This window comes from Corylus avellana, chromosome ca10 (genome assembly GCF_901000735.1).
Source record: "Corylus avellana chromosome ca10, CavTom2PMs-1.0".
NCBI classification, from domain to species: domain Eukaryota; kingdom Viridiplantae; phylum Streptophyta; class Magnoliopsida; order Fagales; family Betulaceae; genus Corylus; species Corylus avellana.
Window position 1 is genome coordinate 17,518,533 of NC_081550.1, and position 17,210 is coordinate 17,535,742.

The 17,210-nt window shown below is 37.6% G+C and overlaps 2 protein-coding genes across 5 annotated transcripts; both read right to left on the reverse strand.

Moving 5' to 3' along the window:
- Positions 1-3,634: 3,634 nt before the first annotated feature.
- Positions 3,635-4,778, reverse strand: LOC132163059 (RING-H2 finger protein ATL16-like). The gene is made up of 2 exons (XM_059573260.1): positions 4,759-4,778; positions 3,635-4,076 (listed from the first exon to the last, which is right to left on the reverse strand). The coding sequence occupies exons 1-2, from the start codon at positions 4,776-4,778 to the stop codon at positions 3,635-3,637; spliced, it is 462 nt and encodes a 153-aa protein (XP_059429243.1).
- Positions 4,779-12,218: 7,440 nt separating this feature from the next.
- LOC132164277 (uncharacterized) lies at positions 12,219-14,583 on the reverse strand. Of its 4 annotated transcripts, none has more exons than XM_059574762.1 (2): positions 14,200-14,583; positions 12,219-13,209 (listed from the first exon to the last, which is right to left on the reverse strand). In XM_059574762.1, exons 1-2 carry the CDS (start codon positions 14,236-14,238, stop codon positions 12,337-12,339), a joined length of 912 nt encoding a protein of 303 aa, XP_059430745.1. In that variant the 5' UTR covers positions 14,239-14,583; the 3' UTR covers positions 12,219-12,336. The 4 variants fall into 4 exon arrangements, with proteins under 4 accessions (XP_059430745.1, XP_059430744.1, XP_059430743.1 ...); XM_059574761.1 differs by having other exon boundaries at positions 12,219-13,212; XM_059574760.1 differs by having other exon boundaries at positions 12,219-13,215.
- Between the last annotated feature and the right edge of the window lie 2,627 nt (positions 14,584-17,210).

A 17,210-nucleotide genomic window follows, 5' to 3' on the forward strand; every position in this document is an offset into this window, starting at 1 on the left:
GTGGATGGAGCCGCTTCCCATAACCTTTGGGGATGGTCTGACCACTCTCAAATGGCCAAAAGAAATAAAAATAAAAAATCATTTGGGGGTAGCCGAAACCACCCCCAAAGGCCCTTGGAGTGGCTCGGCCACCCCCAAAGCATCCCCAAAGGCCTTGCCACCCCTGTTTGGCCTAGGAGTGATTTTGACTAACCCCTATGGCTGGTATGGAGGTGGCCGAGCCACCCGTATCACTCTTGGGGGTGGTCCAGCCACCCCCAAAGACAAAACTCCCAAATTATTTTTTTTTCTTTTCTTTTATTTTAGTCTTTTTGGAGTAGCCGGACCACTCCAAAGGTCATGGCCCATGGGGGTGGCTCATCCACCCCAAACCGGCCATAGGAGGTGGCTCCAGCCACCCCCTTGGCCAAAATGGGGTGGCTGGCCACCCCTTTTTTTATAGTTTTAGTTTTTTAATTATTAGTTTTTTATAATATTAAAATTTTAATGAGTTTTATATATATATATTTTTTTAAAACCTATTTTTTCACTGCCCAAAAGGGTACCAGTACCGTTTTGGGCAACAACATAGATACATAGACAAGTCTCAAACTTAATTTCATATCATGTCATAAGTAACAAACACCCTTAGGCATAAATTGTGATGTCCTTAATCTAATTTTGGGCGGGTGTTATGTTAAATTATTTCATGAAATTAAAATTTAAAAATTTAAATAAATAACCGTTTTCTTATTATCTTGTTTTAACAGTTTCAAATTTTAAATAAATATAATTATTTTTACTATTATCATGTTTTTATCAGTTAGAGCATTTACAGTGGAGTAGCCAAATTTTTATACAAAATGGATACTCAAAACTTAATAAGGGGAAACAAGGGGGTGATGTTCACAAAATGGAAGACGAGAGAGCAAGAGCGAGAGCGAAAGAGAGAGGAGCTTACCGTGGTCAGCCGAGAGAGAGAGAGAATGAAAAAAAAAAAAAAAAAAAAAAAGTGGGAAGAAGTTTTGAGAAAAAGAGAGCATGTGAGAAGAATAATAAAAAAATAAAATAAAATGGCTCTGTGAACAATGCCACTACATGTAGAGGGACGCTGTTCACAAATGCTCAAAATATCAATTTTTTTTTTTTTTTTTTGGCTAATTCAATATGGAGTTTGTTTTCAAATCTGATTAGCCATTTTAGATAAAAATGTCATTTAGCTACTCCATTGTGAGTGCTCTTACAACTGTTTTTTCAATTTCCTATTATCACGTTTGGTAAGTTACGATTGCTATTTCAATCGTCACCATTTTAAAATGGTCTCTAATTGCCATTTCAAAGGTAATATATAGCAGTTTATATTACCTTTGAAATGGCAATTAGAGACCATTTTAAAATGGTGACGATTGAAATAGCAATCGTAATGGTGACGATTGAAATAGCAGTTTATATATATATATATAAACTGCTATAAAAAAAAAATTATATATTACCTTTGAAATGGCAATTAGATATATATTTTCTCTTTCTTCTTCTCTTCTCTTCTTTTTGTATTGCAATTACAAAATTTTCTTGTTTTGAGTAGTTTCAGAATGTTGCAATATGAGATTAGGATCCAATGAAATCCTAAGGGGTATTCTAGATTCTGGAATTAGGAGATCTTGGCCGTCCATTTTAATCCAAAGGCCAGAATCCTACCACGTGTCCCATTAACTTAAAAAAATTTAAAATAATAAAATAATATTTAAAATTTAAAAAGTAATTATAAAAAAAAATAATAAAATTTAAAAACAAATTTTTTTCATTTGGATTTGGCCCTTGGGGGTAGCCTATCGACCTCCAAGGGCCATGGGGGTGGCTTCTTTCCCAAATGGCGGTTGCAGGTGGCAAATGCCACTCCTTTGGCCCTTGGGGGTGGCTCGAGGGCCATGGTGGTGGCTTCGGCCATCCCCAACCAGTGGTTGGGGCTGATGCCACCCCAATGCCAAAAATGGGGTGGCCGGCCACCCCATATGGCAAAATTAGGGTGGTTTCTTTTTTTATTATTTTATTTTATAATTACTTTTAAAATTTTAAATATTATTTTATTATTTTAAAGATTTTTTAAGTTAGTGAGACACGTCGCGAGATCCTGGTTTTTGAATTAAAATGGACGGTCAGAATTCCCTAATTCCAAAATCTAGGATCGCCTTAGGATTTCAGGGATCCGAATCCCGCAATATGCATACTACATTCGGGAAATTTTATAATAGTAGTACAAAATGAGAAAAGAAGAAGAAGAAGAAGAAGAAGAATATATATTTATATATAAACTGCTTGAAAAATTTATATATTAATTTTATATTATAGGTGTCGAAATAGCAGTTAGAGACTATTTTAAAATGTGATTGTTGAAACAGCAATTGTAACTAATAAAACAAGAGTCCTCCGGATGTAATTCAATCGGCTAGTAACCATACTTAATGAAACGGAGGTCATTAGTTCGAATCCCACTCCTCTTCTTGTGTGGACATATAAAAAAAAAAAAAAAAAATGATAATATGAGAAATTAAAACAGCAGTTGTAACTGACAAAACATGATTAAAGAAGAAATAATTATCTATTTAAAGTTCAAATCGGTTAAAACATGATAATACAGAAAGGTGATTTATTTAAATTTAGAAATTTTAATTTCATGAAATAATTTCAACATGTTACACTTTCGGACAAGAGGAGTTGATGGTGCCCATGATAATTTGATCCGGTCGTGCCAGAGGCAGGCTGCATCAATGAGAGGAATGGAGCCGTCTATGAATCCATAGAATTGCTGTCCTCGGAGGAATAGCACAATTTGAGCCTTCCATTAAAAGAAAATTGTCACGGGTAAGTTTCACACTGATCAAATTAGAGAAATTGGTAAGTTTTTGAATGGCGGGTGTCGAACTGGTTGGGTTTGTAGTGGTGGAGGAATTGGCCATGGCCATGGGTGATGCTGGTCAGAGTCTCTGATACCATAATCTCGAACACACACATTATGTTTGATGAAAGACCTCAACCCGTTAACTGGATTCGTGAGGTTTGTTTTCTATATAGAACTGCAGTGTCTAACATTGTACAACTGTACAGAACATGTAATCAACTAGGATTCTAATCTTAAGAATTATCTCTAGCATCGGGTCTCCTCAGTTTACTCAAACTCTGTCACTGTTGTTCTGAATGTCTGCTGCGGGAGTTTGTCTTCAGCGGCTTCTATCTTCTTTAGTTCCTTTCAATAGAATCTTCAATATCTGTTATATGTTAATCATGGGTTTTGAAATCTCTTTAATTGTACATAGAGCTTTGTCTAAACCTCCTACAATGATTTTTCTGAACTCAGCTGGTCAAGCATATCAACTGGAATCAGATGATTCATGTTGAAGTGCTGAATGTTTTTGGGAGTTTCGAGTGTGGGGCCTGGTGTAATGTGTTGCCCTTTCTTGGACAAAGTATTCCCTCCTTAGAGTCTCTAGCAATGTGTATGCAGCTACAGAATATTGATGGTGGATAGTTGAATCACAGACATACTCTTCTGCTGTGCAGGCAATTTGAGTGAGACTGAAACCAATTGTCGATGCAAGAAATATGGAAGACATGAGTGCAATTGAGTGAACCAAATTATCAACTGGGATTAGTTGATTCATGTCAGTCGTGAGTTTGGTAGGATTAAGGAACCCAACATCTGGCGATGTGTTGTCCTTACTTGGATAAAGTCTTCCCTGCTTAGAGGTTCCAGCACTGTGTTCACAGAAACAGGATATTCGGCATGAATGGTGAGATCATAGACAGTTGATCTGCAAAGGGGACAATTTGAGTGAGACTGAAACCAAGTGTCTATGCAAGGAACATGGAAGGCATGACTGCAGTTGGGTAGACGTTTTAGCCACTGCCCTTCTTCGAACTCACCCAAGCAAACTGCACAGTCTTCTAGATTGCTTTGGCCGTGTTCTCCTTCATTATTCTTCTTGAACTGAGACATGGGAAGAGAATGCAGGATGGAAGATTCTAGTCCCCTGCTGTGAAACTGCAGGGAAGGATCATCAGGATTTGCCTCGTTCAGAAGGTGCCTTCCAACTCGGTTTCTATAGGTCACACCACGAAATGCACAGCAGAAGCTTTTGAGTATCTTTTAGTAACTGAATAGGAGAATCATGGTGCAAACTGTAGCAATAAAGGGAACTATCCATGAGGTCATGGTGCAAGCTGAGTGCGTTGGAGAGCCTTATTCCTGAATAACTCTGTGCAGACAGCCTTTAGGAATGGAGGGGTTGATTAGATCAAAGCAGCAAATAGATATGGACGTTTAAGGTTGGTGTTGGTGATAATGTCGAGGATAACCTATTGTATGAGCCGTCAATGCAAATTATTCGGCCATCTATTTAGGTATATTCTCTTCTTGTTTATTCAGACCACTGGACATATACGGTCCCAAAACGCATGCTTTGGCGAAAGACATGCATGATGCAACTGAGCCTCTTTTTTCATCTTTACTTCATGATTTGCTGCAAGTTGCAACATACGCCAGTGTTTCATATGATATATATTGGAATGATAATATAGAGGCAAAGATATATGAATTTGTAGCCTATATAAAGGCATGCTATGCCTTGTTTTCATTATCGTTGATTGAATAAAATTTTATTTTAAGAGAGTTAATATATTTTCTTGGTAAATTCCCATGATTTCTGGTGAATTCCAGTTATTTTTCTAGTGGATTCCAGGACTCTTTTAGAGTTATATTATGCATAACTCTTGAGCCCACACCTTCCCACTGAGTCATCCATGCATCCCAAAGTCTTGGAGATTAGTTTTGGGCTTGAATGCATGCTATGCACAATTTTTTTACACAGGTATCAGGTATGAAAAGATGGCAGGTTAAAGTTTCCAGAGGATTTCAATGAATTTTTTGCTGCTTTATATTGGAGAGGTTTACTCCTTAAGAACACCATCAGGATTAGATATGGACAAACAAGGTTGGTGGATACCCTATTGCATGAGCTGTCAAATGTGGCCTTAATATTCATGTAAATGCATTTGCATACATTTTTGTTATTGAGCTAGATAGACCAAAGTTCCAAATCAGGTTTCTGAGATATTTGTATACACAGATATACTCGTCAAAAGGATGAAGAAATATATATATATATAAACACACACAAGTTTCCTGCAAATTTTCAAATGAGCAGAAAGACTCCTTGCTGGTGTAACGTATCAGTCAGGATAGCACCAAAGTACTGGTGTTTGCTTCCAGAAAGTTGTTATAAATAAAATAATAATAAATAAATAAAATAAAAAATTCATACAAAACTATCAATTCAAATTTTATCAAATTAGTATTATATATATATATATATATATATATCAGAAGGCCAAATTATTGGGCTTTTATTATAAACTACAAGCCACCACCCACCAGCTTTAACTTCTCCTGAAAGTCTGGAACTGAAGCAAGAAATGGACCATTCAGATATTAGGTGCTTATTCTGTAAAATTTGCTCATGTCCCTTATAATGACAAAATAAATGAGATGAAAACAGCCCAAGTGTAATGCTGGGCGTAATTTGTATTTATACTAGTTGTACAGAAAGTTACAAGAAAGGAAACATATTGTATGAAAGGAAAATATACAACCCAGTATGTAAACTAAGAAACATAAGGAAAATAAGGCTAGGAAAGGCAAGTAGCCGTTGCTCCATTTCTGTCAACGTGATTTGCGCTTTTGTTGTCAATTTGAATTGTTGGATTATCTTTTAGCTGGCACATCTTCTCATTTAAGGCAACATCATTAATTGTCTCAATACGCCCCTGCAATCGCAACGTTGGAGACCACACGTTGAGATTGGTCTTGAGTTGATGAAACCTGTGAGGCACCAAGGGTTTCATTAAAATGTCAGCAACTTGATCTTTGCTGGAAAGAAATTTCACCACAAGAGTCTTGGAGGCCACACATTCTCTCACAAAGTGGTAGTCAATAGCGATGTGCTTAGTACGGGCATGAAATGCAGGGTTGGAGGAGAGATAAGTGGCACTTATATTGTCACAAAATAAGATAGGGGCATATGAGAGAAATACACCAAGTTCTTGAAATAAAGCTTGAATCCAAATGAGTTTAGCGGCGGCATTTGCTACAGCTTTGTACTCAGCCTATGTGGAAGATCTAGAAACAGTAGGTTGCTTTTTAGAACTCCAGGACAGAATATTGGAACCTAGAAAAATACAATATCCAGAAGTAGATTTGCGATCATCCGGACATCCAGCTCAATCTACATCCGAATAAGCAAATAATTGTTTGGAGGAGCACTTCTTTATTAATAACCCATGATCAATTGTGGATTTTAAGTAGAGCAGAATCCTTTTGACAGCTGACCAATGAACATCACGGGGAACATGCATAAATTGAGACACTTTATTGACAACAAAGGCAATGTCGGGACGGGTAAATGAGAGATATTGTAACGCTCCCACGGTACTTCGATAAAGAGTAACATCACTGAAAGTAGAACTAGAAAATTGACTAAGGGACGTGTTGGCTGCCATTGCGGAGGTAATGGGATTGGTATGTGACATTTTGGTGCGGGCAAGGAGATCAGATATGTACCGTGATTGGGACAGGTGTAGACCTTCACAAACACGAGTAACAGAGATGCCAAGAAAGAAGTTAAGTTCTCCCAAATCCTTCATAGGAAAATCACGTGAGGGAGTATGGATGAGTTCATCAATAGCACCCAAATGTGACCCAGTAAGAATTAAGTCATCCACGTACACTAGTGCCAACAGGGTAAGAGAAGGAGATTTAAATATAAATAAGGAGCTGTCTGATTTTGAACTGTGGAACCCTAACTCCAAAAGACAAGAGCTCATCAACCGGTGATACCAAGCGCGTGGAGCTTGTTTAAGACCGTACAAAGCCTTCTTGAGAAGGCACACTGCATCAGGATACATGGGATTGGCAAAGCCAGGCGGTTGCGACATGTGGACCTTCTCTTGTAGATGACCATGAAGAAAAGCGTTACTCACATCAACCTGCTTAATGCACCAACCTGCAAAAACAGCTAAAGAGAGCACAATACGAATAGTAATAGGTTTCACAACAAGACTATATGTCTCAAAAAAATCAACGCCTTTTTGTTGATGAAAACCTTTTGCAACTAAGCGTGCCTTGTAGCGCTCAATACTGCCATCGGCCTTACGCTTGATGCAGAAGACCCACTTAGAGCCAACAATATTCATAGATGAAGTTTTTGGAACCAACGTCCATGTACCAGTTTTGATGAGCGCATTAAATTCGTCTGCCATAGCAACCCTCCATTTAACATTCTTGGCAGCGTGTGTATAGGAAGTGGGCTCAATGTCCTTACAAGTGAGAGAGGCAGTGTAAGGCGCGGGGCAAGGGGTGCTGGACAGAGCCATCAGTGTAACATTTGGGTTGATGGATTTGATTTTGAGCTCTAGTGACCATGTGGTGCCGACATGTTGGGGGTGCAAGAGGAGGAGAGGGCACGGGTGTTTGAGAAGTTGGAGACTCATGAAGGGATGCAGAAGATGGAGGAGTGCTAGAGTCCAAGAGAGGTGGCGACATTGAATTGGTGTGAGTAGTTGACATGGGTGGGTTAGGTACTTGTGCATGAGGTATTATTAAAGTAGAATTTGAAGGTGAGGTGGGTGACGTGTGTGATGAGGATAAGATTTGAGAAATATGGGTTGGGTTAGGTACTTGGACAGGTGGTGAGATCAAAGGAAGACTTGTAGGTGAGGTAGGTGTCATGTGTGATGAGGATAAGTTTGGAGAGATACGTCTAAGACACAAGGTAGCTGGCAAAGTTATAGGGGCTAGGTTTTTGGGAATACCTGGTGCGGAGAACACTTGGAAAGAAAATTTAGTCTCATGGAAGATAACATGCCGTGCAATATAGACTCTACCAGTGGGAATATGGAGGCATTTATAGCCAACGTGAGGTTTGCTATATCCCAAAAATACACAAGACAGAGATCTAAAAGACATTTTGTGAGTGTTATAAGGTCGAAGATATGGCTAACATTCACATCCAAACACTTTGAGAAGATAAAAATATGAAATTTTATTGAAAAGTAATTCAAATGGGGACTTAATGCTATTGATAGAAGATGGTAAACGATTAATCAAATAGCAAGCCGTATTAAAAGCATCATCCCAAAATTTGAAGGGGACATGAGAGTGAGCAAGAAGAGCAAGGCCAGTATCAACAATATGACGAAGCTCTCTCTACACTCCCATTTTGATGGTGAGTATGTGGGCATGTTTGGCGATAAGCAACACCGGTCGACATGAGTAATTTTTGGACATGAATAAATTCTCCTCCCGCATCTGTTTGCACAAATTTGATAGAACGATTAAAAAAATTTTCCGCCAACTTTTTGAAATGAATGAACACATTGAGAACATCAGACTTGCATGTAAGAGGAAAAATCCACAAGTAACGAGAAAAATCATCCACAATACAAAGGAAGTAACGTTTATTATTATTGGAAAATAGAAGAGCAGGGCCACACACATCCATAAAGAGAAGATCCAAAAGACTAGTGGACACAGAGGGACTGTCAGAAAAATGTAATTTATGAAGTTTGCCAAGCTGACATGAGGAAACACCGCAGCAGATTTATTGGACATAACTGGAAGCTGATGAGATTGAAGAACACGACGAACGACCCGCAAGGCAGGATGCCCAATCGAGAGTGTCATTGATCAACAGAGACTCGTTCACCAACAAGGGTTGATGGAGAATTAAAAGATGACAGTCGAGAGGGCCAGGGGTAGAGACCACCCTTACTCGGGCCTTGGAGTAGTAATTTCCTCGACTGAGATCCTTAACATAAAAACAGGTAGGGTGAAATTCAATAAAAACTTGATTGTCACATGTAAATTTATTAACTTAAATCAAGTTTTTCTGAATTTTTGGGACATGAAGTAATGAGTGTAACGAGAAATTTTGAGTAGGAGATGGAATAGAAGCATGACCAATGTGGGATATTTGCAAACCTTGCCCATTACCGACTCTGATTTGATCATTGCCCGTATACTCGTCTGCCTGAATGTTGAGATTGGAGAGGTCATTCGTTAAGTGATGTGTAGAGCTTATATCATGATACCACGAGGGATCCGAGGGCACATGAGTGGCAGTGTAATAGGTAGTTGGACCCTGCGAGGCACCTTGAAAAGAGTGGTCAAATCGATTGTAGCATCTAGCAGCAAAATGACCAAGCTTACCACAAATTTGGCATAGGGGCTGGTTGCTGGAATTGGAAGGTGAGAAATGCCCATGGGTAGAGGGACCACGAGGAGGACCACGTCCTCTGCCACGCCCTTTCCCACGTCCAGCATAGGAGTAACCACGTGAATGATAGGAGCCACGGGAACCATGATTTGATGAAGAGGGGTGACGCTGTGCCACATTCACGCTGGAGGAAGATATGTCTGGAGCAGTGTTGTGGAGTTCAATCCACTGTTCATGGGTCAAAAGATGCCCATAGAGTTCTTCTAGTTTGATGGGTTCAATACGAGTGGTGACTGAAGTGACCAATGGGTCATAGTGAGTGCCCAAACCAGCCAGAATGTAGAAGACAATTTCAAAATCCTTGAGAGGCTCTGCAATGGCAGACAACGTTTGGGCCAAAGTCTGGGCCTTTTGATAATAGTCAACAATAGAGGAGGCTCCCTTCTTAAGGGTAGCAAGCTTATACCGAATCTGAACAATACGTGCTTTGGACTGAGAGTCGAACATCGTTTCCAAGGTAGTCCATGCTGCATGTGATTTTTGTAACCCAACAACATGGGCAAGGACATCTTCGGACAGAGTGGAAATAATAGCACTCAAGATCAATTTGTCTTGACGAACCCAAACATGGTACTCAGGATTAGAGGCTTTGAGTAGTTGAAGTGGGGCTGGTAGACGAGACAAGTTTGGGAGGGCATGGAATGGAGCCATCCACATATCCAAAATGTTCCTGTGCTTCAAGATAAGAAGTCATCAGATATTGCCAGAGCATGTAATTGTCTCTGGTTAATTTGAAGGTGATATGGTGAGTGAGGGTGGCTAATGGGAAGGCATTAGAATCAGTGGGAGTAGCCATGGAAAAAAAAGAAAAGAAAAAAGATGTTTGTCGTGTAGGCTCTGATATCATATAATGACAAAATAAATGAGATGAAAACAACCCAATTGTAATGCTGGGCGTAATTTGTATTTATACTAGTTGTACAGAAAGTTACAAGAAAGGAAACATATTGTATGAATGGAAAATATACAGCCCAGTATGTAAACTAAGAAACATAAGGAAAATAAGGCTAGGAAAGGCAAGTAGCCGTTACTCCATTTCTGTCAACGTGATCTGCGCATTTGCTGTCAATTTGAATTGCTGGATTATCTTTTAGCTAGCACATCTTCTCATTTAAGGCAATATCATTAATTGTCTCAATATCCCTATCCTCAGACTGAGTTCTGGATGACCATTCAATTAAGCGCTCTCACTGAATTGGCACATGAAATTAACTCTTCTCTCTCTTGTTTGAAGAGAGAAGTTCAGACAATTTTTTTTGTTTTGTTTTTATTTTTGTTTCATTTTCCCTTTTCCGTCTCCTTGCGTCCCTCTCCTCCGTGAGTGTTTCTAAGGGAGGAGTTATGGAGTTAGTGTCCATAGTACTCCTCCCTTCCTTTTCCTTTTTCCTCACCCTTTGTCCTTCTTTCTTTGTTTTTTCTTGTTTCTCTCTTCTATGCTTTGTATTTTCACAGCAACATCTTTGTGGAGCTTTAGTTATGGTGTTCCCATCTCGCCTCCTTCACAGATCCACCATTCTTTGCCGTCTCTCTGGCCACCCACCGTCGCTCTTAGTCTTGGTTTTGGTGTTTTTTTTTATAGATCCGGTTTAAAGCCCGACTCTGCTTGTTCAGTCCACAAACGCGCCTTACCATCACCTCCTTCGGCTTATCTGCTTCACGACGACCACCGCCTCGCCTCCATCCAACCTCCATGCATCTCCCAGAAGCAATGCTCTTTCCGTGCCTCCTTGTTGCCGCCTTCCACCGCCGTTGCTACTGTGTTTTTGTTGCTTTTTAGCTATTTCCTTCATATTTCAGGCTATGCTGTTGTATTTTATGGAATTTAGTCTTCCTGCCCGGTTGTTGTTTTATTTTATGGTGGAGACTTTTCCTTCCGGCTTTAGTTTGCTAGTTTTGTTTGCTGTGGTGCGGCTTTATTTTTTATTTTTTATTTTTTGTAACATATCCACGTAAGAGGGGATAAAAGATTCGAACCAGTGATCTCCACTTCGTAAGATGTGGTATCCAACCAATAGAACTACCCTTTGGGGACTGATACGGCTTTTTTTGGTGACTCTGTTCCAACTAATTTTGGTGCATGTTCTATTATGGTTCTCCTTACGAGGAAGGTTCCTGAAGTTACTCCAAAAGCCTTTGCTTTACCTCTCCTAGCAGCCTTTTGCGGCTGTTCTTGTTCGCTTAATGGATTGTGTCGTTTAATTGAACCATTCCTGTTGGTTACTTTATTACTTGTTTTTGGCACCGTTGGTTGCTTAAGGACCGTTGTTTGGGTTGTTGTAATCTCCCTTTTCTCCCTCTCCATATTGAATTAAAAAAAAAAAAAAAGGCGCTCTCAATGAATTCTATTATGGTTTTCTTGTCAATGGATTTCCTCCTCAATAGAAGCAAGAATCTCCTCTGTTTTAGTTTGTTCCGCTTCCACCTATTTTCTATGTGCTATTCCGACATCAAATGTTTGATGCTGTAGACTGAAACTCTGTTTGGTTAAGCAAATCAGGTTCATGTATAAGGCAAGAAACAAATAAGATTCACCAACAGTTTCAACATGGATATGTGGTTTATCATCATTGGCTCCTCTTAAGAATTCGACAACGTTATGGTCATCTTCTTCCGCCAAACTCGTTGCTCCAATAAGATGTTAAAACACTAATGGTCCTAAATGCTTAAATTAATAGAAAATGATAAAATTAACCATTTAATTAATATTTTAACAACTACTCAGTGATTCAAAAACTAACATCATTCTTTATCATCTAACACCACAATTGAAAGTGTCTGTATCTCTATTAACTCTCAGCCAATATCATATATTACATAAAATGGATATCAGAATAGAAATCTGATTTTTGCTCAACTACTTTGCCAGAATGAAATGAAAATGTGAGATATTGAAGTACAAGGAGACAAAAAGGATAAACCAAGTTAAAAAGCTATGTCATTCAAAGTTCAAACCCAAAAACAAAAGTATCCCATTTACACCATCAACCACTGAAATTTGGTTCTTACAAAAGAGAAGCAAACTCTGGCGATTTCATTGAAACCTTTGTCGCTTGCCTGCTGGGACATGATTGTTAATACTAGCACTGGGAGTCAAGAGCCTTGAATTGTTCAAACATGAAGCAGAAGGACCACTAGCAAAATTTAACATGGATGCTGAACAAGTTTGAGAAGTCCCACGAGACATCATAGGATATGAGGATGAATTGAGTGGTTTCAGAGTCATTAAGGTTGCAGTTGCAGCAGATTTAAAATTGACATTTGCTTTCTGACAACCTTCAATGGAAACAGGAGGAATTTTGAAGGGTTGCAAAGGAGGAGGATTCCGCCACCGAGGAAGCGGCCCGGCAACAATGAGTGTCTGAAGTAAAGGACCGGCTTCCATCACAGCTTGTAAAAGCTTTCCCTTTTGAGGAAGAGCTTTTCCTTTAGCAAGATTATCAATTACTTCAGAAGCTGGATCAATCTTTGCCTTTCCTGAAGAGACCAAGTTATAATTATGAACAAGTGGCTGACTTACGAAACCCGAATCAACCACATTAATGTTGGAAAAATCCGGGGACGAAACCGCATCACCAAAGAAAGAATCTGCTGGGGAAGAACCATGTGAGTGGTGGTTACATGTTTCAGACAGACTGTTTGATTCTGTGATGCCTGAGTTTGCTCTGGCAGGCATTACAAGAGGGCTTTCAGCTTGAACATGAGGGAGAAGTTTTGCCATCTCTGTTGGGCTAGAGGGGATGATCAGCTTGTTTAGAAGCTTCTGCAACTGATTTCTAGCTTCATCTCTTTCTTGGTATGCCATCCTTAAAAGATTCAGTAGATTCTTCACATTCTCCTTGTTCCTTCTGATTTCCTCACTTGCTTCCATTTTAAATGACTCCAGCTCAAGAATGGTGCGTAAAAGCTTCTGCTTCAGCTCATCAATATAGCAGAGTTAAAAAACAAGAGGATTTAATTTTAAGGAATAATTGCAAAGTGAAGGTGTGCAAGCGTGCATATAGAGACAGAGAGACAGACACACACACTGTCACACAGATCATCAATTATTGGGTTCCTACAAAATATTTTATGCAACACATTTGAAGGGTTCCAAAAATTGCAAAATCTACAGTATTTCTGATAAACTAAAAGAATTTTACACAAAAATCAAAATCAGCCCAATGACACCTACCTTCTTTTGAAAAATCATTGAATCCTTTTGGCACATGTAAAGATTCCAAATAAATCCAACTGAGGAAAAACTATTTCAAAGTCAGGAGGAACAGGAAAATCCTAACAAAGGCCCATGAAGATCCCAAGTCCCTTCAGTGAAACCATGCTTCATTTTTGAAATTGAAGAAAAGAAGAAAAAAAGAAACAAAGGTGGTGGGGAGAAAGAGAGTCACCATTCATAAACCTACCTCTGAAATATATGGAACTTAATGCAATGAAATAGCACATAAGTCTACATTCTAATCCAAAGTTTCAATTGAGACATGTTCTGTCCATAGATGGACAAAAAAGGTTCACATTTATTTATGTAAGAAAAGGAAATGGGTAATCAAGAAAATGGAATTTTCCTGAAAAATAGTTTTTGCATTTACAACACCTTCAAAATTTACTGCAAAAGAAGAGGAGATAAATAAATGCCTTTATTCTGGAGAATTAAAAGCTCAGCCAAAAAATTCAAAAAAAAAAAAAATTCCTTCTCTGCCAAGAAGCAAAGAAAACAGCAATGAATCAGCCAGACACATAACTAGTAAACTTTACATAATAAAAGAAAAGAAACATAGAATGAAAGACACCCAGAAACGACCATCATAGAACATACAATTCAAGTTGAAAAAGGTAAAATCTTTTAAATGCCAGCAGAAATTGACACACTGAGAGAACAAGAAAACAAGAGATTACCCACCTCCTCCTGGTAACTCCACAGAGGCCCGATTTCCTCCATACTATCTCAAAAGCCTTGGTATATGAGAAGAACAAAGGCAAAAAAAGAAAATCGAAGAACTAGGGAGTTCAACAAAGGTGGGATTTATGACTAATTTATAGAAAAAACAAAAAGAGTCAGTCATATAGGTACAGGACAAAACAGAGGGCAGGAGAACGAGCAAGAGATAGAGCGGTGGATTTGGAATGTAGTGAGAAGCCTGTCTGCGTCAAAGAAAATCAAGGAATGCCAAAACCTTCCTTATAGAAAAATTCGGAGATTCCATTTTCTATACTTTGTGTGATATTGATTTTCATTGAAAGTCTGAAACCTTTCCCCACTCTTTCAGGACCTCTGTCTCTTACTTGCAAGAATTACACACAATCTCTCTCTGTGTGTGGGTGGATTTTCCTTATATACAATCTTTCGCGTTGGAAAAAATTTAAACGGAAATATTTTCCCACGAACAAAGACAAAAGACAGAGGAAGAAAAAAAAAAGAAAAAACAAAAACAAAAACAAAGCAAGAAAATATGGTCTTCCGGTTAACGCGGTTGTATTTAAGGAAGTTTCCATTCTTACCCCGTTTGTGGAAAGGAATTTCCCTCCGGCGGCCATTGTTTTTGAAAAGGGTGGTTTTAAAGTTTAGACAACAGAGGTAGTCTACCACGGGCGATGGTTTCTCTTCTTTCATTGGCTGATGAAAAACGTGAACCAAGCCCACGTCGTTAGATCTGTAATTTTTTTTTTAAAAAAAAAATAAATATTATTAAATCTCTAAATCATAAATAATTAAATACGATGCCATCAATTTCGATCGTTTGTGAAAATATTATTGATATTTGTTCCCTTTTTGGGAGTAATATTCGATTTTATCGTTTTTGTGAAATGACACTTTCATCCCAACAGAAAATTAAAAATTAAAAATTAGATGACCATGATATAATTGGCTTTTGATGGGAACCAATTATATATATATAGTATATGGGAATATGCACACCGTCTCTTCCTAAAGACTAAAGTAGTTTTTCAACCTTTTTAATCATTAATAAACCTTATATATATATATATATAAAGCATATCATATTCAAATGCTAATAATATAGTTGTCCTTACAAATTTTCTTTTTATTATTATTATTTTTTTTATGATGGACCCAATTTGTTAGATTATCTTCCAAGGGCCTGTAGTACTAGATTGCGTTGTGAACTGCCCAAGAAAACCGAAACCAACCATCTAATGGTTGACTTATTACTAATGATTCTTATTCTAAATCCATGTGGAAAGTTTTTCCAACACCTTTTTTTTTTTTTTAAATAAATAAATAAATAATATTTTTTATTTTTTATTTTTTGCCGAGTAGTATGTTGGGCGGGAGCCTAATTCACTATTCAGTGTTGGAGTTTACTTATTAAAGGAAAGTTTAAGCCAATATATGAAATAAATATTAGAATATTAATTCAATAGTCAAACTACATATTACAGTGCACATGGATTAACCATTAAATAATAGAATTGGTTTTCTATCGGTCTTTTGTTTTTTCTTATGATTTATTTTTTGGAAGTAAACCATAGACTGATGACGGAAGATTTATTAGGCATAAAGAAGAATTGTTACTATAATAAAGGCAACGAAGGAGATTACGATTGATAAGGCACTAGTAGCGAAGATAAAAAAGCTAGAGAATCAATGACTTGACAGCAGATAGAATTTACTGTAGATCTGAAACTGATTGGAACAGTGATTTTTCATAAATATTATTTTTTAATAGTCCGAGAGGCTATTGTGTATGTATGTCATAGATAATGTTTGAGTTGTGAAGATTCCAAATTGCATCTTTGGCATTGTACGGAGCATTTTGCCCATTTGATTGTTACATCAATGAAAAATTAATTCGTTTTAAAAAAAAAGTAATTGCTATTAGAGTTAGCAATTCGTGTTTGTATGTCAAGTTTGAATTATATCGAAATATAGATATAAGACTATATATGTCAACTAGAGATAGTTCAATTGGTTGGGACCACGCTTAATAAAACGGATGTCATTAGTTCGAATCCTTCTCCCGCCTCTTATGCCGACATGTCAAAAAAAAAAAAAAAAAACTATATATGTCAACCATAATCCAACTTATTCAATTAAATAGGTCAAATACATTAACTATAATCTTCTAATTTCGTATTAAATTTATGCCAAACTCACGGATCGTGTAAAAAATTGCTCACCATTGTTGTTACATATTACATGATCAACCCAAGAATCGAAATACTCTTTTAATCTCATAATTGGTGCAAATTTAAAAAATTCAAACAAAATTTATTTTGTTATTATATATATATAAAACCTTGTTCTGACAGAATCAATGAACATGGATGATGAATTCCCTAGGAAAACCGGAAGATTTCTTTCTTCATTCCAGACAAGCGGTTTCGGCACTCTTCAAATTATATATTTTTTGTAGCAACATTTATATATATATTTTGAAGTATAATAATATGACCGCTGCAACATGTAATTACTATACAACTTCGAGCTTAGTCATTGGATCAATCAATAATGATGGTTGCATGCATTGTTAATTATGTAATTATTCCTTCGCAAGAAACTGTTAGGATTGAAGTAGCCTGCATGTGTTATACAACTAGCTAGGCCGTGAGCCAGTGTTCCCACTGCATTATTATTATTATTATTATATTTTGTATTAATTAAATCTATATAATAAAATATGCGGGTTCGCTTTTAACTAGGAAGCAGACAAAATTCGGTAAGTATAAAAATGCCTCATTTACGACAAAGGCTACTAAATTGAAAAATATTTGTTGGGTTCTCTTAATTCAATGTATCTAGCGAGCTAGGCGGCTTACTACGTGCCCAAGTGTGAAACTATTTCTAGTTATTATTTTATCTCTTTGCTTTATCAGTTCGTTAGCAGTTGAGTGCTTGAGTTGACCCTACCCTTCTTTTACTTTTGTATGGGAAGTGAGGGGGGCCCGTCG

Coding starts and splice junctions, on each gene's coding strand:
- LOC132163059 (XM_059573260.1), bottom strand. CDS start 4,778: ATGGATGACTCAGTGGGAAG. Junction 4,077..4,758: donor ATGGATGACTCAGTGGGAAG/GTGTGGGCTCAA, acceptor TGTGACCTATAG/AAACCGAGTTGGAAGGCACC.
- LOC132164277 (XM_059574760.1), bottom strand. CDS start 14,238: ATGGAGGAAATCGGGCCTCTGTGGAGTTACCAGGAGGAG. Junction 13,216..14,199: donor TGTGGAGTTACCAGGAGGAG/GTGGGTAATCTC, acceptor GATGAGCTGAAG/CAGAAGCTTTTACGCACCAT.